Source organism: Xylocopa sonorina, chromosome 5 (genome assembly GCF_050948175.1).
Source record: "Xylocopa sonorina isolate GNS202 chromosome 5, iyXylSono1_principal, whole genome shotgun sequence".
NCBI lineage: Eukaryota > Metazoa > Arthropoda > Insecta > Hymenoptera > Apidae > Xylocopa > Xylocopa sonorina.
The window spans coordinates 13,890,941-13,913,134 of record NC_135197.1 but is presented as its reverse complement, the minus strand read 5'-3'; the positions used below and the strand labels follow the sequence as shown (position 1 = coordinate 13,913,134).

The 22,194-nt window shown below is 45.9% G+C and overlaps 1 protein-coding gene across 1 annotated transcript in view; it reads right to left on the bottom strand.

Moving 5' to 3' along the window:
* Cmpy (crimpy) overlaps positions 1-22,194 on the bottom strand; it is a 50,864-nt gene that overhangs the window by 21,502 nt on the left and 7,168 nt on the right. The window contains exons 4-5 of the mRNA XM_076894813.1: positions 18,385-18,615; positions 16,110-16,154 (exon numbers count right to left, since the gene is read on the bottom strand). Of these exons, the coding sequence (XP_076750928.1) occupies positions 16,110-16,154; positions 18,385-18,615 (276 nt within the window). The remainder of the gene's footprint in view (positions 1-16,109; positions 16,155-18,384; positions 18,616-22,194) is intronic.

The window sequence follows — 22,194 nt, the reverse complement described above, 5'->3', positions numbered from 1 at the left end:
ATAATATCGACATAAATTAGTTATCTATCTTAATTGCGATCTGATCGACACCGGTGTTCCGCGAAACCAAACAAAGGTTACAGGCTATTAAACGGTATCGCTCCGATGCTAGGTCACGTTTCTCCCCTCCTCCCCTTTATTTGTCGTAAATAAAGCGATCTTATCGATCCAACGGACGTTCGAGAAAATAAGATTCGACAACGATAGGTGGGTAGATAGGTAGGTAGGTAGGTACGCGTAAAGAAACTTTATGGATTCCGCTAAGCAAAATCCTAACTTCGTTTCGAGAAGCTAAGTAATTTCGAGTACAAACATAAACCGTGCTTGAACCGTGGAAGGAAAGTTTCGGCCAAACAACCACCGACTAAACTGAGATCGACCTTCTCCTCGGACGGATCTAGTATGTCTCGCAGGAAACGAACGATCCGAGATCGTAACCGGATTCTATTTGTTCGCGAGATTGGAGCGTAAACGCGCGTACCCTCGAAACGTAGATAGATATCTTCCGATTCCAGGTTTATCTTTACAACTGAAACGTGTTTTATCGCGTGAAACGATATACGCGGCGCCAAACTCGGCCAGCGAGTAACACCGATCGCGAAATTAGGCCGAAGACGCAACAGCCTGGAGCTTTTTCAAGAAAACAACGGTAGCGGAAGGGGAATTTTAATTAACGGCCGCGGAGATTCATTTGCATTCGGCAATTGCGAGTAGAGTTAGCGGTAGAGAAAAGTCTTTCGTTCGCCCGTCCTCGAAAGATAACGAGTGGCCCGATTTAAAAAACGTCGATCGAGCCTGGGTCAGCGAATTATTAGGTTCGCGTGTTGGTACAATTTGGCGAAACGGCCATGCGTGTTACGACCGATACGCACACACCTATCCACGTGTACGTATCCTATAACAAGACCGTCCGGCTACGCGTGCTTGTTTATTCGTAGCTGCACACGTACACGCAGGTAGGTACATACAGACCGCGCGTGAGCACAAAGTCATTAATCAAGTTGAAACGTTTCTCGAAACTGCGATGCAAATGAATCCCGTTTCGTGTCCGTGTTTCGTGCCAATGAACTTTCCGTTCTTCGATTTCAGCTGGTAAATCGTACATTCCGAGAATAAGGGAATCCGACGTTCGGGGTAGAATCGTCAGGCGAAACAATTGGAAAGTTGGCGGGCGGGCGGGCATAGCTAGGGATCGTTAAACGGGACAGAGTTAGACAGTGTTAGACACGATGTCCTGCAGGGTTCCACCGGATCCGGCTCCGTCGTGGTTGTCCGACAAAGGCACCGGTGTACGCGCGTCCGCGCAATGTCCCGAGATTACGTGCCTAGATAGATACCGGAGCACACCAGCCTAGCTCGATCTGTGTACACGTAACGGTTACGTACGTACCTACTTGGGAGAGAACACCAAGGGAAATCACCGAGTTACCGTCAAACCCCGCAAACACCGCCGACAAATGATCGATCGCGATGTCCTAATCCAGTAGGTACTAAACCTTGCGCGGTACTATCTCGCGAGTCGGTCCAACGGCAAGCCAAGTCCGGCACTAATCGTCGCGTCGAGCAGACCCGGTGACATCATCGAACGGGAAGCGAGTGCGGTTTCTTGACGAGCAAGAAATCGAAGGTGCCCTCGGGGGCCAGGGGGCGGATCTCGATGGGTGTCTAAGCACGTTCGCTAAACAGCCAGATACGTTCGCCCGATAGGAGATACTTATGGCACTTGGGGGTATGAACTCGTGACCGTAAAGTCCCTGTAGGATATCGCCACCCTCTCCTCCCTTCGGGCTCGGGGTACACGTATAAAGGGAACTTGGTAGAATAGTGTCTCCCGCGCGCACCAACCTTTTTCTGCGGCCGCTTTTATCGAACGTTCGCCGCGAGGACCGTTCTCTTCCGGCTCTCGTGGAAAAACTTTCCGATTTCTTTCGAGATTACGGCCGAGGGAACGGCTCGAGCGCGAACCTTTAACGTTAAGTGGGAAATCTGCAACGGAGAGGAAGTTAAAAGTCATAACAGGAATTAACGTCGAGTAAATGAACGGCCGTACCGGTTCGTCGTCCTACTAAATACTCGGGGCTCATTGAATTTTGATCGGACCGCCCTTCGGCCGGATATCTTGCGCATCGACCATCCCAATTTCGAATGCCTAATTGGAAATTTAGATAACCATATTTATGCGAGAGCGCAGATCCGTATCTGATCGTTCCCCACGATCCAACTAAATAGCATCGTACGATTAAACGAGCTCGTTAAGCGACCGTCCCAATGTTCCCTTCAACCTTCTCTCGAGGAGAATTTCGAGAAGATACGGTAAGCAAAACGGTCGTCGACTTTTATCGATCGAAATTTTCGTCGAAACAAATTTGAATCGACAGGTATCCGTACGTAATGTTTCGCATCGATTCGGATTCGGATCGAGCTGGATTGCCGCTCCAATATCCGCCGTCCCGACGGCACGCTACGTATAACGTCGGTAAATTAATAATTAACGAACGAGATCAATGGCGCTTAATCGACGAATTATCACCGTTGGCTATTTCCTTTGGCGAACCGTGTGCGGCTACGATCGCAAATCGAATGGATCGGTAGAGAAAGTCGATGATCAGGAATCTCGGGGATCAAAGCGATGAAAATTGTAGGCTCGTTCGCGAATTTGTCAGTTGGGGGAAAAATGTAGCGACCAATAGAGTACACGGATCACTCCGGTTCTCGATTTCTTTTCCCATTAAACGCTAATCGAGACGACCAACCGATACGCCGACTCGAAGCTATTGCGCGCCTAATCGATAAAGCTCCGTTGTTCCAGGCAATGCGCGCTCGTGAATGTACAAAGAATGTATAGGAGCCGAGAATCACGGGACAAATATTGAATAAGCTCGCCTTCGCGAGACGGAAGTATCGGTTTCACAATGACCGTCTCTGCTGAGCGAAACGAAACGAAGGAAAAAGATACGAGCAACGGAATGCGCTCGATCGCGAAGATTCTTCTACGACGCGTCATCGTATATGACGGTCGGTGAAAATAAATCCGAAAGCGAGAATTGATCGCTATGCACGCGAGTGTATCGTTAATACGCGGTGAATAACGATGAACGAGAGTGAATTAAAGCTGCGAGATCCTATTATGGGAAATGGGAAATGGGAAATGGGAAATGGTAAATGGTAAATGGTTTTATCGTAACGTTTCTATTCGTGTCGCCGTGTTTTCGGTGACGGTAGAAACCGTGAGCCGGAGCACCGGCGAAACGCCTACTCTCGAGGTGTCTCCGGCGTTGGCGGTGCGTCGATCGCGTCCAGTCTCGTTGTCCATTTTCACCGATACTTTCAAGCAAGTACTCACCCACACGTACAATCCGAAACGCGAGCTACGATTTCGTAGCCAGAATTTACATCGTCGAGTCGTTCGATGACTACGCATTTTTTACTTCTTTCGGGTCTACTGGTCGCGCCGCCTAGATTATTATACGTCACGTGATGACAGGAATTCGAAAGTGGTGCATCGGAACCGCAGTCGCTGATATGCGCCGGGGTAACGCGACAATTCTCGCTAGCGAACCGAGTCTTATCTACGCTTCGGGTGATAACGGGAGGTCACAACACTTATGTTCTTCTAGTGGTTATACTTGGACGCGCGATAAAACTACGCATCCTTCGATATCGATCGGTACGAATCGGACGGAGAAAGAATTTCATCAATGCGTAAATATTTCTTTCCCACGGTTTCCTTTGGGAAAAACAGACCGAGCGCAACGCGACGAATGGTCCGCATATTTTGATAGGTAGACCTGGTATCTCGTTGCCGCTTTGCCCAGTTGTTTTTCCTGTCCTCGCGCAATCGGTGTTTAAAAGCCGAGCGCACCTGCTCGCATCCAGAGTTTGATCGTCGCCCGAAATATCCGACCGTGGCGTTTAATCGATACCACGTGCCTCGTGAACTTTCGAACCAAAATACTAGCTAGCCTCCTGGCTTGACCTAACCTAACCTCGGACGTTCCTGTCTCCCCTACCGTCTCGTGCCTTAAATCTGTCCTCGCGTCGAACACCGACTTCGAGTGACACCGCCGAAACTTCCCTACCGCGTTCTCAGAATCGAGAAATAATTGTTACGAGCTCGCCCGGCCCTCCCACCTTTCACCACCGAGTTGCTCCATTTGCATAACGCTGCTGCCAAATCGTCCCCGTTTTCAGCGGTATGGATTGAACGTTTTCCAACTTTGCACGCGCGTATACCTACACACAGATATTTTCGCTTCGGCTAGTTACGAGCGGCGACGAATTGGGAAACTTTGGAAAACGTCCTCGCGATACGAATGTAATCCGTGACTCCGTTAGTCAATTCAGACCGCCACCTGTGGCTGTGGATGTGGATGCGGCTGTAGCTGTGGCTCTGGTTCTGGCTCTGGCTCTGGCTCTGGCTGTGGCTTTGCTCATCCTTCACGGCCACTGCGAAATTCCTGAGGAACTACGCCGCTTTGCGAAAACGCACGGCTACCCGCCGTGCCTGTCGAGCCTCGTAGTTAACGTCCCGTGAAAAATAAACATCAACTTCGACGCGATAAGCGAAGCAGTCCCCAAGGTTAGCCCTGAAATTCCAGTTTCGTTCCAGGCCAACGATACGCGTATCACACGTGTATGTACCGCATAGACGCGTGTATGCAACGTGTGTGTCTAGCGGGGTGGCGCTAGGGGAATTGGAATTGCTCGAGTTATCACGTTGGTAACGGCGAAACCCGTGGCAAACTAAAATTGTTCGCTCGGTCAGCAAGGAAAAAGGGAAAGGAGAAGAAGAGCGGTCGCTCGACGACCTTGATCTACGCGTCGGACTCGAACCGTCGTCCTTCGTGTTCGTCGCGCGAGGCACCGGCAATTTTCGCGATCTCGCTTACTTACTGGTGGCCCTCGTCGGGATGAAAGCACCCTGCGAAGTCGATTAATTCAGATCGTTGAATCCTGTCGCAACGACCTTTCTCGCGATACATGGTAACAGCTCGACGCTGTCTCACTTTGCGGCTACTGTCTTCGACGGAACGAGGGGAAGCGGCAAAGTCGCCGGTGACGCTTTCACTCGGTTCGACGAGCTTGGACGAATTTTAGCAAAGAACTTCGAAAACGGCGATGCCGCGTGGTTATCTCGACGCCACGAACCACGAACCGATACTCGCGTGAGACGCGAGCAAAACTGACTCGAGCTGTGACTCGCTCCACGGTTTTATACGAGTGACTGGTTTCCCCCCGACAACGCTACGACCACGATACGTATACACGTATACATGCGTATACATAGACGCACTAGAGAGAACCAACCGACTCCTCTACGTACGTGTGTATCCGTGTTTCCGACATTTTACGCCTCCTCCGGTTCGCGCTTACCCCTTTCCCGGTCGCCTAACAAATTATATTCCGCAAACACACCAACCATTCCGAGAATCCCGATCTGCTCCGAATTTGGCATAAGTCTCGTAGAACAAACGCGTCCCAATTTTCCTCCGCTGCTTCATTATCGTAACTGTTGTTCGCGAGCGAAACCAGACTCGATCGAGTACAGAACGCGATAATAAATAAACGATTCGTTAGAATTTACTGGTCAAATCTAAGGAACAACACCCTTTTCTTATTCCGTTTTCTCGAAATCATAGCGGAGGCACGAACAGGGAGAGAATCCATATCGTTGACCCGACAGAGACAGATCCTGCCGCTGCCAGATCCTTGGCGAAGATCTCCTCCAGCCTGACTGAAGTCGTAAGATAACGCGCGTCAGAGCCCTCCAAAGGCGCCGAGTTTACTCACGGAAAATTGCCTTGGCGTGCACCTCCGGAGCTACCTATCTACGTACCTACGTATACCTACGTACCTATCCACGAGAAAACGAGAGGGAATTAGGAAAATTTGAAATTTCGATCGGAATATAGAGATCGTCGAACGTCTCGCGTTCTCGCGAAAAATAATCAACGACGGACGAATATGGCGATGACACATGCGTGTACATACGTAGATGTATAAGTTAATGGACGATGTTTAGAGTGAAACGGTGTATTAATTTCCTGGTGTATCCGGTCCGCTTGTTTGTACGTTTGCGCGACGGCTAGTATATTACGCGAAACGCAGCATGTTATATAACAAGGTACACTGTCTGTTATTGCCGCTGGTGAGAGAGAGAGAGAGAGAGAGAGAGAGACTCGCGTGTCTTCAACTTTCAGAAGGTGGATTAGAACGTGTGCATCCATTTAGGATCTCGGAGTTAGTAGTAACTACCGCTTGACCTCGTACGCTTTGCCTACTATGCAAACGTCTCGTGCTCTTTCCACTTCTCCCCTACACGCGTTTACTCGTTTTTCCATTTTACTCTTCCGCACGAATAATGGGCATTATTCGTTTCGAAACGACTTCGTTCAGCGATACGTACATAGCTAGAGGAGATTACGCGAGAGCGAAGCGGCTCGAACAGCTCGCTCCGATAAATCGGCCGCGACTGTGAAAGTTTAAAGTATCCTTCTGAAATATCTTCGCCGATATGCAGATGGTATGGATATAATTTAGGATTTAATCTCGACCGCAACGCGAGCTGCGGTTTCGACTCGAGTTAAGTCGTTCGAAGCCTTGTCTTACATTCGAAACAAAGGCATCTTTATGAACGGCACTTTGCTTACTCCGTTGCACGTTTCCCCGGCAATATCGGGACACATCGGTTTCATAATATCGTCCGCACGTGCACCAGAGGGAAACGGAAACGGAAATATTTAGCGTGCTGGAAGTTTTGTTAAAAATGAAATTCCGAGCAAACCTTTCTTCTCCTCAATTTTTTCTCGAACATGTCGCGGGAAACCGACACCGTAACACGGGAATAAATCTAAAGAAGGGATCCGTCGTACCACGCTTCTGTCTAGGATTCGCTGGATAAGCTCCGCTAAGCTGGAAACATTGCACCGCAAGAACTAGTGCCTCTCCGAGTTGCAAACGCTGGTAAGCAGTTTGTCCGTTTCCACCTGTTCGTTCGAAACGTCGGCAAGTTTGGTACAATGTCGGCGTGTTTCGATGATAGAATCGATACACGTAGATGGAGAAGAAATAAAAGTTAGCCTCAGAGTCCACCCTCTTAGTCGAATGTCTCGTACCAGCGATAGATACGGGAAAGGTAATTTCAATTTCAGCAACTTTAACAATTCCGTTGTTTGTCCATAGTAGGATCGAGATTGTCGGTAGATGTTAGAGACACGTACGCGCGAGTAGATAGATACGTGAATGTATACGTGGAGGCACGGTGCGCCGATATCGAAACGTCTGCAATTCGGTATCTATAGCGACTCGAGTAATCCCGGATTATCGGATGTCTTTCAATATCAGGCAATACTCTCTCGAGCAACAGACGGAGATGATTCCTGGTGTGTTCGAGAAAATTGAGAATTGCATCGAGTGTACGTAAGGTTAGCCAAATTTGCTATCGACCGTTAAGAAGTGAAATCGAAACGTTTTCGGTTAGCGGCTGGGGCGGATAAGAAATAAATAAAGTTTCCTCGGTCCGGAAAGATTCGAGTCCCGGAAGTTTATATTCTGTACGAGTTTACGTAAGGTACGGGGGTACAGAGCGAGTGGGAAACGGGAGTGGCGCGTGTTCGAAATTCAAAGGTAGACACGGCCCCTCGATTCGACCGATGCGGTTGCATCGGTTCGCGAGGGACATTTGCGAACGAGCATCGATTTGCAAAACCAACCCGCAGCGGTCGACCAGCAGCTATTTTACTTTGTGATTTCGAAAACCGTTCTGTTTCGTGAAACGAAACCTTTCGCCAACATCTGCCACCACGCCTAACCGACCTTTTTCCCCATATCCCCCGCGAATGCACCCTACGGAACTAAACGTAGAGCTTCTATCAATTTTTACCGTTTAAGCGGTTGCCGCCTCCATCGCGTCGTTCGATGGACGAGTGGTTAGCTCGAGATCAATTAGATCGTGGGAAAATACGGTCGATTGGGGAGAACCACTTGAAACCGTTTTTACGTTTTTGCGGTCTGCGAAGAATAGAGCACGTTTCCTTTCCTTCGCAGAAAAGAAGCTGGAATAGGCGAAGGTTGCGAGGAGATGTTCGGAGCTCGCGCTCCTCCTTTCGCATTCCTCCGAGTCACCGTAGGTTGACTCATTGATTTTCACGGTACGTGACAAGACCGATCGAGCGTGAGGCACTTTCGGGATTCGAGTGGCTCGCGTACCAAATCAAAGAATGGAATGGACCCAAGCTTTTCCTCCTCGTTCCCTTGTAACAGACCGTGTAACACTCGCCGAACGATTCGCTGTAAAAAATCACTTATCCACCCTCGCTAACGATTCCTTTCTCTCTCGACGTGATGGAACAAGAGCTGTTGAAATTCTAAAGGTTGCTTGTCTCGGCGAATGAACGAACGGTACAATACGTAGAAGACCGGGGAGAAGGCATGGAATTTGCAGCCGGGCAAACCTCCAGTAGCGGAACGTGAAACTGCGCGAACGTACGCGGGATACTTGAAAATGGACAACAATTTGGCCGGGGGGACTCACGACGCGTTAAATCCTATCAACTCGACGACAGTTCGTAAACACCGCCGGTGACGGTGTTACAGGCGAGAGAAAAGAGATAAAACGGTCGAAAAGAAAGCGGCGAGAGCGGCAACTTAATCGTGCTTCCTAGAAACGAAGATCCCGTTTATGAGAAACGAAACGAGCATTGGTGGTTATTTACGAGTTTAGCGAAGGGGTTGGAAAAAGAAAGAAACCTGGCTCGGAAAGAGCGAGGAGTGCGACCCGACCAAGGGAATTTTGAAATATTTAAGCCCGGCGCTCGTCGTGCTCCGAGATAAGAATGTTTGCTCGCGAAACACTTGCTCGACATCAGTAAACAAAATGTTGTACTTAATGGTGAATCACTGACGTCGTTCTCGCGAACCCTTGCGGCGAGATGCTTACCCGGCAACTGCAAACATGCCACGGTTAGAAAGAACGATCGCTTCGATAAGAGTCGTCATAATCGAGCAATCTAGTGATATCGAGAGGGGAGGGGGACTGGGATTAAAACAAAAAAATAGAAAAAAAAATGGAAAAAAAATAGAAAAAAAAGAGAGAGAGAGAGAACAAAACGGATGTCTCCTTGGAAAGTTGAAAGCGCACAGATCAAAACAAACAGCAAAGACCCGATGAATCACGAGCCGGTAGATAGGATAGAGCTCGTCGGGATACGAAAAGCAGAGCAGCGAGCCGAGTGTCGGGTCATAGAAGGATCAAGTTGAATGGATGCTCTTAGTGATTACATTTGCAAGTCAAACGAGCTAGTCGACAAGATGGTATGTACCTATACTTATATACATACTATATCTATAAAGAACAGCTATCAGAAAGGGGTCAAAGGACCAAGCCGGATGAAAAAATGCGGGGATATTGGTCGAACGACCTTATATACCTGCCTACCACCCACCACCTACCTAGCCTTCTCCGAAAAGCGTCTGAAATGAGCTTGAAAAGGCTCGGGTAAGGGATGGAAAGGAGAGCAACGGAGGAAGAAGGTTCGTTTAGCGAGAGGGTAAAATGGGGTATGGAGAACGAAGCGAATCGTCCAAGAGGATGTGTCATCGTCCCTCTGGCTCACTCTCTCTCTCTCTCTCTCTCTACAATCCGTGAGAAAGAAAAGAAGAAAAGTCGAGGGGTAAGTGGAGAGACAGGGGGTGAAGGGGGATACGCCCGATAGGGTGAACGAGAAAGAAGAAAAGAGAAGCGAGACCGACGAAATGACTTGGTAGGTTTATCCTGGACTAGCTTCATTTTCAGCTCTCCTCTGAATATAAAAGACAATTTAATTACTTTCTCGCTCCTTGTTTCCGAGCGTTTCGTTTCATCCCTTTATCTGTCGACTCTGGCTATCTCGTAAAGCGTGACAAGGAATGCGCGGCATCTGCATATTTCAACTATCCGCGGACGTGCGTTATCAATGGGCGCACAGTTTAAAAGGAGAAATCGCAAGATTATCTATCAACTCTAAACTGTTGCCACTTTTTCATTGTCGTCGCAATTTACTTGACCGCTCGCGACCCGCAGCCTCCCTCGCTTTCGTAACCCACGTCGTTCTATTTGATAATTTACACGTAAAGGAGCGACAATCGCATCGGTGAAAGTTTAATCCGCGAAAATTGTGCCAGTTTCAGTGTGTCGGGCGACGTTTGATGAAAAATCGTGATAAAATCGTTGGTTCGCGGGAAACTCTGATCAATTATTAACAAAGTTGCTACGCGTTTAAATACGGCTTGTTTTACACGAGCTTGCGAATCGAACGAATCGAACATGAACACTGAATACATATATCCAGGGAAAAATCGGTCGAAATAAAATGATCAATGCATTCGATATAGGAATTTCTAGAGTGTAAAAGGGTATCGATAACGCGTTCAATCGAGACGCGACGCAAGTAATCGTCGCTTTCATTTACGATTCACCAACGAATAACGCGGAGGATGCACCGACAGAGGATGGATTAGTTTCCGCGGTAAATCATCAGGACAGTGAGACAATGGGCATTATTAAATATTTGTCGCAAACGAAATGCCACGGTGCAGTGGAAGTCAAAAGAGGAAAGAGGAAAGAGGAAAGAGAAAGAGATGAAAAGAGATGGATATGGGGTAGGGGGTGTGTGTAACTAGAATGGTCGTGGTGTCATTTACATATAAATTGCCCACCTAAAATCATACTCGCGTTTAATTTTCCGCTTCCAGGCTGACTATGCACTGGCATGCTCTGCCGCGTCCTACCACTTTGGTGATTTTAAATTGCTGTAACATATCTTTCTAGTTTGATCGCGCTTAAATCATGCTCGCTATACATAATTCCAGGTTGAACCAAAATTGCCACCGTACTTTACATCTTGCTCGTTCGTCTGCAGTGCCCGCAAAACACAGAGCAAAAATATGTATCATCCGCGTGAAAGCGAGTTTAAATTTCGATAAGATAAGAAACGTCTGTAGACGGTGAATTTCTAAGAACAACGAATACCACCGAATGAACGGTGGGATAAACGATAAAGTCGTGTAATTTTTCACAAAGCCTTCTGCTTTTCGAATTCGTCTGTTTCCCGTATCAGACATCTGTTTCTATCGCGTTACGCGGTTGATACAAGCTCGCAAAAGGCCGTGAATCTTCGATCGAGGTTACATGTGTACATGTACGTCGGTGCCGTCAAATTCACACGGAACAATCGGCGGACTACGGCGGAATAATCGAGCCTGGCCTCTCGCGCGTTCATGGAAATTGCACCGAGGCCTCTAGGTGCGTTTGTATATTTCATATTTTACGATGTGTACACAAGTCCATCGCGAGAGCAAATAGAGGAGGGGCAGGAAAGGGGGATGGATAGCGAAGAAGGTAGAGGAGGAGATGTTGAAACTTCCTGCGGTGCATTCTACTGGAGGCAAACATGGTACGGTGGTGCATTAACCGAGCATTTATGTGCATCTATATCTATATCTACGTATAAGACGTGTAACGAAGAGATGAACGTTTTTACTTATTTTTTTTCTGCGAATTTCAACCGTTCGGACGTGGTTGAAAAATATAAGAAAAAAAAACGGAGAGAGAGAGAGAGAGAGATTACCTTTAATTTACCTTAATTTCTTTACATTACTTTTAGCTTTATCGATCGCACGTAACGTTTGGAAACGTACCCAGCGCGAACAGGATAGAAACGTACGAGTGTACGTACGTACGTGTACGGAAAATTAATATCACGAAACACAGGTTCTATTTTTAATGTTTCTCGTTCAGTGTACTGCTTGATCCAATTGATTCCGGCGTTTGGAATTTATCGACAAAACGTCAGCCGCGCAATACGAAATCCCCGTCCCAGATTTATAACGTTACCGAATAAACGTTTACAACTGAGCTCGTGGTCGCGGCATAATACGCGTGAAATCACCCAAAACGTCCTGCCGTGATAGATATTAATTCGTAAAAGGGAAAGACCGTAGCAGATAGGCGTTATCGATATTGATTTACAAATTGTAGAAAGAATAGAAGTTCGATCGTTGTTTATGTCCTGGACAGAAAGCGCAGCGGGGCCATTCTCGATGTGCAATAGAAATTTGTCGGTAAGACGTGTCGGGCAAGCGCAATTGGATAAATGGTAGGAAGAGAGAAGGAAGAGTCATCACGGCGAAACGTTTTCAGCTTCGACAGAATTCAAGCGAGCGTGAAAAGTGTTTTGGATGTTGGTTAGGTGTTCCTATGGATCCGAGTTAAAGAGAAGGAGAGCCAGGGAAAGGAAACACCGGGGTAAAATTGATTGCTCCTTTCACCCTCGCCTGCCTCAAGGCCGAACTGCAGATATATTTGCGATGCGGACAAGCGCGATTCGTGATCTGAAATCGAAGTCTGGTGCACGGGACCGATTTCGATCCGGGATTCATTTCCGTGAACGGCGCTTCCTTCTCCTTCTTTCTTCTCGAAAAACCGTACCTGTACAAATATGTACCCGCGTACATATGTACGCCCGGCTCCGTGGATGGTCGTTGCGCCGATTAACTTGAAATTATCGGGAGCCCATTAAACCGGGAAGCGGTCGACTCTCGCTAATGCGGTTACATTGAATACGTGCTTTAAATTCGAAACCTGTGAATTCCTTTCGTGTGTTTCCCCATAAATTTATTCGGGGTACGGGCCCACCGTGCCACTGTCCGGATTACCATTGGGAACGGGATTACGGGCATTCACCGAAAAGAGCTTTTCACTAACGGATGCAAATATGAATAAGAGCGCGCGGCCGTCTAACTCTTTTTCCAACATCTCCCACGAGCCTTTCAGGCCAGAGTACGGTAGAAGAAGCCACCGATCAAAGTTACACCGAGCCGATATTCCAGTTAAAATTTATTACCGTACTTAGCAAACTGCTTAGGTAGTTTGTTGGCCGCGCGTTACATCTGCTATACGTTAACTTTTCAATTAGATGTGCGTATGTATTATACACGTACGTGCGCTTGTTTCACCGTGATATCGAAAAGCGTAGATTGAACAATCAATTATTGGACCGTTCGCGTAACGTTTAAGGTAAATTTGTACGTCCGATGTCCAGGGTAGCTCTAGCTGGATCAACTGGAAAATTGTCAATTGATATTGGCCGGAGATAGATAAATGTAATCGAACGCTTATTCGGTGGATAAATCCTCGAATGTGCTCCCAACAGAGTAATTAAGTTTCAATCGTGGAACGTTCGAACGGAAATTTTGGAAGGTTGCTATTCGCGCTTTGGCGAAACAGGAGGCGCAACGAGTCCGTTCGCTTTCAGTAGAGGTTCGTTTCGTAAGTGTCAGAGGCTCTTGTTTCGAAGAGGATTAACACGGAGCAGCGTCGCGGCACGCTTTGAAACCCGTTTCCAAGCAGCTGCTGGACCGTTTCCTGCTCTCCGCCGTTGGCTACGTGTAATTTCATTCGAAACTATTAGCGAGTAAGATGCTGTTCTCGTAGCTAAAGGAGCAACTTTTTAACGAATAGTTTCGTTGAACTCTTCGACTATCAAAGTTTGCGCTTTACCCTGTCACGGTTAAGATCTCTTTCTCTTGGACAACCTACGATGGCTTTATGAAGTATATACTTGAATTTCCCACGAGACGGTATAACGATACCGAGCACGTTGTTACTCGCACTTTTCAAATTACTTTCTTGAATAAACCGCAAACTTTCCGTACACCGTCAAATTGATGGCAGCTTATTTGTTTCTTTTCACGGAGAACAGTGAACGCCAGGACGGGGTGAGGCGAAGCGAGGCGAGGCGTGGCGATCAAGAAGAACAACGGTTCGGAAAGGGAAATTAATTTCTATAAGAAACGGCTCGTGGCAGGAAGAGGGTAAATTAATTCGATAGCTAACAGAACTAATTGAACTTCTCGGGTTACCGTCAAGTTTTACTGCCGCTTAGGAGCGAAAATAAATTTTTTTACCAAATTAATACCTGCGAGGAAAGTATTCCAACGGGAAAATGTAAATTAATCCGTGCTCCCTGACATTTTCCGGACTTTGTCGGGAGCGAGCAAGCAGTCCGAACTTTCGAAATTTATTTAAACCTGAAATCTTTTTTAATAAAAACCTTTGTCCCATTTAACTTTACCTACAGGTATAAACTTTATTTTTATCGATATTCAGTCGGCCTTCCCTACCTTTTTTCCCCCCTTTCTTTTCTTTATTATTATTATTTTTTTTTTCGTTTTTTTTCTCTCCAGAACACGATGGAACTTTCATCGCGTGTACAATGCCAAAGGCGCAACGGTTCACCCATGCAATTTCTATTTCGCTGCATCGAAGTGGAACCGTCTTTTCTTCCCCCTTTGTGTCCCCTCACGGTAGTCTCTGATAAAAAGGGTCGTTGCCGCGAAACTCGGGACAATCTATTCGTTTTATCGGTGCAAATATGCTCGAAGTCCGCAAGCGAAGGTAACAGTTACCATGCGCACTCCCCGTCCCGCGAGGATTACTCGCTCGCGGAATAACAAGAAAAACGGGAAACCGACTATTCGAATGCACATTTTCTGTATGCGCATCGATAAATCTACCGGCATTGCTTTCTCGATACCTTTGAATATTTCTTCGGGCTTCTCATCTCAACGCGCACCGGATTCGGAAAACACTGATCGTCGAGATCATTTCCTAATTAATAGAAAAATACAAACTGTCGAGGTAAGATATTGGAAAATGCCGGGATGAGAACGACTAAAGATAAGTCGTGCCTCTGGACTCTGGACTACTGCTGAAAAGCGAGAAGTAAAGCAACTACCAAACTACTATCGACTGCAGAAACTCGAAACATTCCGGAAGTCCGTAAAAGCGTGAAGACGTTCCATGGACTTGAACATATTTGTTAAGAACTCGAAACTGGAAAAAGAACCCGATCTGGAATTGTATTTCTCCACGATTCTTCCACTATATTTGGGGTCGCACAGGATACTAACGAGTTGCAAAGATTCTCAAAGTTCCAAACTTTCCGTTACGAACGAACGTACGTGCATCTCGAGGAGATCCAAATCGAATGCCCTATACCTATACGTTTCAAATATCTCTACACAGATTACTCTCCTTTGCATACCATGCTCGTTGTTCCGGTTCTTTAATTACGATTTACTTTTCGGTGTAAAGTTGTTCATGGTCGTGAATAGTGGTTACGGTGAGATTTTCAAGAGAGCGCAAAAAGAGGAAAAAATTAAATAAGCCACCTTAGGACCGTTACACGACACACGGAGTTTCTTTGGCTAGTTGGCCCGTTTCTCGACAAACTTTCGTTCTCTCCCATTCCTCCGGTTGCCGCGAAAGAGGGTTAACGCGTCTCCCTCCTGAGAAGGGAGGTTCTTATCGCGACATTGTTGCCCTTTCGTTCTCGTTGCGCAAAAGGCGAATCGCTCGTCTACCAAATTGAATTAGTTCCTTACGTCCCGTGGATCTGACTGTCGTCGCGTTAACTCCTCCCCGAGTTCTCTCTCTTCGTGTAATTCAATTCCTCGATTATACGACTTCGCTGTCTACCCTGACGCCGCCGTCTCGTACACCTTTCCCACCCCTTTAACTCACCTATTCCCCAACCACCACTTTATTGCTTTCGTTTCGCCCGACAACAATTCGGCAAGTTGTTCGACACACGTGTGTACGTATCGACCTATACGTTCACTATAATATATACCTAGATATTATATTGACAGAGGAGAAACGATCAGATTTCATCGGCAATATTAATAACTGTCACTCGGTAGGTAGGCAAATATAGAGAGTTAAAAAAATGTCCTCGTTGCAGCGTAAAGAGAAATGAGAATTTTCCGCAAATAAATTTCATTCTATTATTACTGCAATAATAGCTTGGAGCAGAATCGATGACACAAAAAATATGTAAAATGTTGTACGGTATTTATACGTTTCCTTTTTTTTATTTCATTTTATTTTTTTTTTGTTTTTGCTGAAACAAACCTTCTCTTTTCGATAATTCGATAAGCAGGTAGGAGTTATCAGTTCGTACCCGTATAACTCCGCTTTAACACCTTAAACCGAATGGCCGATGAATACTAAACACGCTCCTATTAAAACTCTGTCGGGAAAGTTTGGAAATTGGTTAAAAGTGACTCACCTTCAACGTCGTCGTTTGCCATGTTCCCGGAATTAAAGAGGTCATCTGAAACAGAAGTGCATGAACGTAAATCGGAGGAACTAGGCGCATCGCGGCAGATGCACGCTGTCGCGGAATAAGCTTAACGTTGAATCAATTAAATCGTTATTTTCCCCGTTTCATAATACGCTTCATTCGATTGCGTAACGAGATAATTGTATAAACAAGTAGCGAGATTAAATTGACGGGCAAACGGTTCTCTCTCCGCTCTCATAACCATTTACTCGCCGATTTTGAAACGACGACAAGACGATTTCCAAACTTTAAGTATTCCTTCCATTAAGTCCCTATTGCGATGAATATGCGTAATTGCACGTAAGTAGATATCGATACATCTATATACGCGTGCTCAAGTAGAACCACAGAGATATATTACGGACTATGAGTTTGCTCGTACTTGAGCAATTCAATATACCATCCATCCGAGGACATTTACTACGCAAATACTTGCAGAATGGATTGCCAAACGACTAATACGGGAAGTAAATTTCGCGTTACATCGACATGGATCCTAAACAAACGTAAACTTGTCCGGAAGTGTGCATCGACCACGAAATCCCCCGATTAATATTCCTGGGACAACCATTATGGTATGTTTCATTAACATCTGGAAACACGCAACTACTCAACTCGCTCTGCTCCGCCGCTCATTTCAGATTGTGAGTCTCATTTTCGTATGTGGCTTTTATTTGTGCCATTCAAGGGGAGAAATTTAGCAACGACAGGAAATGAGAAGTTGAGCGCGTTTTGCGACGGTGTAGCAATGTGTTGCGCGCTACCTATTGTCCAGCAATTAAAACGATCTGCAAGTACGAGGAAATTTAGCAACAAAGCAGCGAAAATGTTTGAAAGTCCTGTAGTATCATCGCAACGCAATAGGTATATTAAATGATATCGAATATACTTTCTTCGTAGGTAATCGCGTACATATCGAACGTACGACAACTGAAAATTAAAGTTCCGCTAAACAGTCGTTTAAACGATTTACGTATTGATTAGTTTCAAAGTTAGTTTCAACCGAGCAACGTGGAAACTGAACGCGGAGGTACGACCGGAAATGAAACCGAAGCAATAGACCGCATAATATAAACCGAAACTAAAGTTGTTATAAAGTCGATTTAACCGTTGAAATTACAAACGGAACGTGTATGTTTTCCGCACAGGTTGCAGGAGGTATATGTGTAAAAACTGTGCAACAATGACGATCGAATACAATGTACAGAATTTTACATTTCTAAAATTGTTACGATACGTTGGATATTGAAACTAGAACGGCTGGACGCCGACAAATGAAACGGAATAAAGTTTCGTTGTTCACTCCTTGTTCCTCACTCCGGCGGACTTGAGCTTAGAAATTTTCGTCCTGTACGTAACTTGGCAAAAGAACAATCCGTCTGATTTCCACCTTTAAACTACGTACACGATTAAACTTTTCTCGGCGAATCGAATTTAACTTTCTACACCGGTGCAGGTAACTACTTTTGTTACTCGCTAACAACTTCGTTACACGTTCAACGCCAAGTGTGCTAGAATAGACTGCTGAAAGTTCGACTGAATGAAAAGACGAGTTAACTATCGATTCTATACATGTTACGACTCGAGGCTCTCTAAACGATCATCGAGAATTTGCTCGATAGCCCGTACACGCCACGATTGTGTTCACGTTAGCGAATCTATCAGAGATATCGCGTACATGTACGCGTCTGTTCTTTTAACGTTATGGTAATATTAATTTTGTAAAAAAGACACGGACTATAACGTGACCGACATCTGTCATGTACGTACGCTTGAAACTTGGAAGCGCTATTTTTGGTGACTTTAATCAGAAACAAAGAAACGGAGAGAGTGAGAGTTATGTCACGAAACATGCCCGTTGATATGTCTTTTTCTCATTAACGTCGCCACGTATCCCTCGTCTTCGTGACCTTACGTTTCTCCCCCTTAGCCGTCATTGTTCCTTTTTTTGCTACTATTTATGTTTTCTTTTCATTAACAGGGGGGCAATTGCCACAGTTTCGTTATTCCAGCTCTGCTCCCCTTTCACGGACTTCATCTATTTTAACGATTCCTCGTCGCTTTCACTGGTGAGCGTTTTATCGCCGAAACGAAATGAGCAAAAAACCAACCACTCTATTTCGTTGATGCGCTGATCCGTACGTGTCAGCAACGTGTGCACAATTATAGTAATTAATAATTTAGGAAACGGTTCTTTTCTCATTTTTTCCCGTGAACTTACCGTAATCCATTTTCGCAGCTAAATTGAGCTTGCACTCGTGGTGGGTAGCGAAATCGTAAGGCGGAGGCTCGTTGTCGGAAGGACACCAAGGCACCGACGGTCCACAAACGCACTTTCCGGTCGACACTGTATTTCCGTTCTTTCCGGTTGTTCCCTCGGACACCAAGTTGCAACCAGGTTCCGACATTATAGGTCCTTGCGGACAATGCCTCCTCCATCTGCCCGGAATCTCTGGAAGAAAGAAGGGGCAACCGCGAAACCAAGTTATATAACGTGCTTGTCATTTTCTTTTCTTCGCGTTCAAAGTTTGCGGATACGCGAATGGTGTAGTAAATAGAGACGGATACGTACAAGTAGCGAAAATCACGCTATTGATTTGCAACGTTTCGTTTTTACTCCCACGATCCGTTATTTCGACAGTCTACTAGATCGCCGTTTTATCGCGTAACGATAACATTTAGAGGTGCGATGGAAATTCTCGCGGGACACACGAGTCTGGTATCGATAGGAGAAGGTCTAGGGAATTACGCGGTTGCTGACATTGGTAAACAGGACAGGTAGAATGTATGTACGTCGAATCGGACTAAGGCTTCTATCGCACCCAAGAGAATATAATGTGGTTTCCTAACGATACTCGCTATACCTACCTACTCTAACGACAAATTCGGATTCAATTACAAGCACCGTGAAAACTGGATTGCGATTTCACCGTGAACTACGTTAGCGGTTGGGTTAGAACCGACAATAATTTCGGAGAGAGGTCGTTACCGATCGAAACGGCTAACACAAGTTCCTCCTTTTCTAAGGTCGAGCCTTGCAAAGGAATAGGAAGGACGGAGGGAAAGGCCATTTGCGCGAAAGGCGGATATAACGTTGCTGCGAGCAACAACACCGAGGCAGGAAGAACCATGACACTAGGTCCGTTCGATCGATAAGTTTAATAATCCAGAGTCTGCCGGCCCAGAAATCGAATTTCCCGATCGGTTTACCGATCGACCCTCTATGCCCGAGCAAACCCTAAACGCGAATTCATTTCGAGTTAACGGTTCGAATGCGCTTCCAGCTAATTGACCGTGGTTCGTCGAGTACACACCGAACTAGCGAACGCTCTCCAGCAAACCACGGCGTCGTCGATTCTGTCTTCCGATCTAGGAATCTAGGCGATTCAAACGTTCATTTCTTTGTTCACGTTTCGTTTCTGAACGCGATGGAAACGCGCGAGTAATGAATGAAATTTCTGATTTCACGTTTTCGAGTGGAACAGAAATGCGGCGAGAAATATTACAAGAATTTATTACTTCGATGCAAACAGAGCGCGAGCGATTATCTTTGATCTACCTTTGTTACGGCTGCTCTCTCGGCATCGCGTGTACGGGGAAAAATCAATAGTTAAACATTTCGCGTTCATGAAATTCGTCGAGAGTGGAAAAATTGGCGGTAGGTCAGCTGGGAGGCAACGAGATGCAGCCAAATGCCTGGTTAGCAAGTAAATGGTGTTATGAAAAATAACGGTTTCACCGAACACTAAGTAAATTATATCCACGGAACGAGAGGCGACTTAATCACGGTACAGAATCATACGTTGATGGAGAACGTAAAACCAGCTGGACTATGGTATTCGTCTGTGCGAGGTACATAAAATGCGACATCAGAACGCACCGTCCGGCTTGTCAGCTATTTGTTTTCTGGCTCGACATCCCCGTCCGTAATAATTAAACGAACCGGAAACTAAAACTACGCTCCCTCATTATCTGCCACGTGAACGATGATCGATGATTTAGGGCAATTACCAACTACGTTCGTCATCGTTTGTTCCCGCGGAAAGTCGTATTCGAACAGATTTACCGTCCGACTTCCTTGCTCTGTGAAATAAATTATTTGTATAGGAAGTAACAAAGTTCGATGCTTTTAATTTCGCTAATGGTGGAGGATAGAACGAGTCTCTTGATGTTTTATCATTAACAAATTAAAACTCTCCCCGATTTTTGTGTCAACGATGTTAAATGAAATCTTTAATTTCCAGTAATCCTGAGTTAGAATGGCACGGATGTACAGAAACTCGGAGTACAGCGCCCGTTAGTCCGTGCAAATGAGAGAAACGGCCGTGCCTGTAAATTATATCTAAAGTCGCATCTCTATAATTTCGAAAGAGTGAAATTCATGGTACCGTAATACGTGTACATATGTACGTATATTCGCTACATGACAATGAAAATGAGTCGGCTCTTCGAACAACCATTTTATAGTATTCTCTTCTAGAGGTACATACAGAAAGATTTTCACCAAAGTCATGAATGTTGCAGAAGCATCGCTGCTTATAATATATACATATATATATATGTACAGGTTTCATTTCGCTATCCTTATTTTTCCGAGTACAAAGAAAAACAGCCATCGTAAGGAAAAATGCTTGTTTCGATAGTATACGTAACGTAGAAAATACTGGAGAAAACGATGGTAAATTCACCAAGAGCAGAACGATCTCGAGATCCATGAAAAGCATAAGCATAAAAGAGACTGGTTTCGTTGTCACGCTTATCATTTTCCAATCAAGCGAATTTGTCCCGCGATAACTCGCAAGGGGGAACCAAATAGGAAGAGAATTAATCAATTCGATTGAAAAGAGAAGCGTAGACGAACACGCGGATACATTCCAAGTGGTTGGTAGAGTATTTCACGCGATGGTAAAAATTGCAGTTTATATGTACGTTTTCTATTCTTTTTCTCTTTTTTTCTTTTTTTTTCCATTTCCCTCCCGATCGGTATCCGATCAAATTTAAAATCCCGAAATCCATCCGATGCATCGAGGTCATCCGTTGGATCCGTTGCACCGATGTTATAACAGCGTGTATCTCTCGCGTCGTATCTGCTGTCTCCTATCGATTCATGTAATTTCACGAATTGCACACCACTCAGCCAAGCATCGGGCTGATATCCTGAAGTACACGAGAGAGCACACCGGCACATTCGCGCTGAGCGGCACCGACACGGCTTAGCAATGTAATATAACGCAGCTTGGTGAGGTCCCAACAGCTCACGCGAAATAAAGCGAGTAATCGATTGCAACCGTACACGGAGAGCGACGCGGCGGACTACACAATGGCTATATAGGTAGGTAGCGGAGCGGGAGCACACCTCACAGGATGCACAACGAATCCTTGGCTTAACTACTCTATCCCAATTGCACGCGTTTCCCTTCGAAGCTACCGGCGTGGGTGGCGCGGCCGCCGCCGGCTACGTATCCTGCGGTTACCACCTGCGTGCCAACCCCCGAGCTAAACAATCTATTTATGCGTTTATACGTCTTACCATCGCCCTACCCAACCCCTAACAGCTCTTAGTCACTGTTTCAGGTAAACAACCGTATAAATTTAATCAAACGCCCCAACCAACCGAGTGCCTATGCTTCTTCTTGCTTCCTTTCCTTCTTCCTTTTTAATTAACGTGCACCGATAGTGCCGCGGTTGCGGTTCCATTAACCGTTTAGCAGAACGGTCTCTTCTGAAATCGTGGAAAATACGAATTCTATATGCAACGACCGTGATCTATGGTGGACTTTCGGGAGCGTGTATTCGTCCTCGTACAGAATTCGTAGAGTGCACGTACACACGGGCGAAAGCGTTGCATAGGAATGCCATGCAGCACCGAGTTCGCTTACGAGCCATTCTCAAGATTTGTTACTTGACGTTGAGAAACTGGGCTTCCTACCTTACGTATATACATGTATATCTTTATACACACCGACCCGGTCAGCCTTCGCGCCAGCAATCGTACCACCTAACTCTATACAATTCGAAGAGTTATACTCGC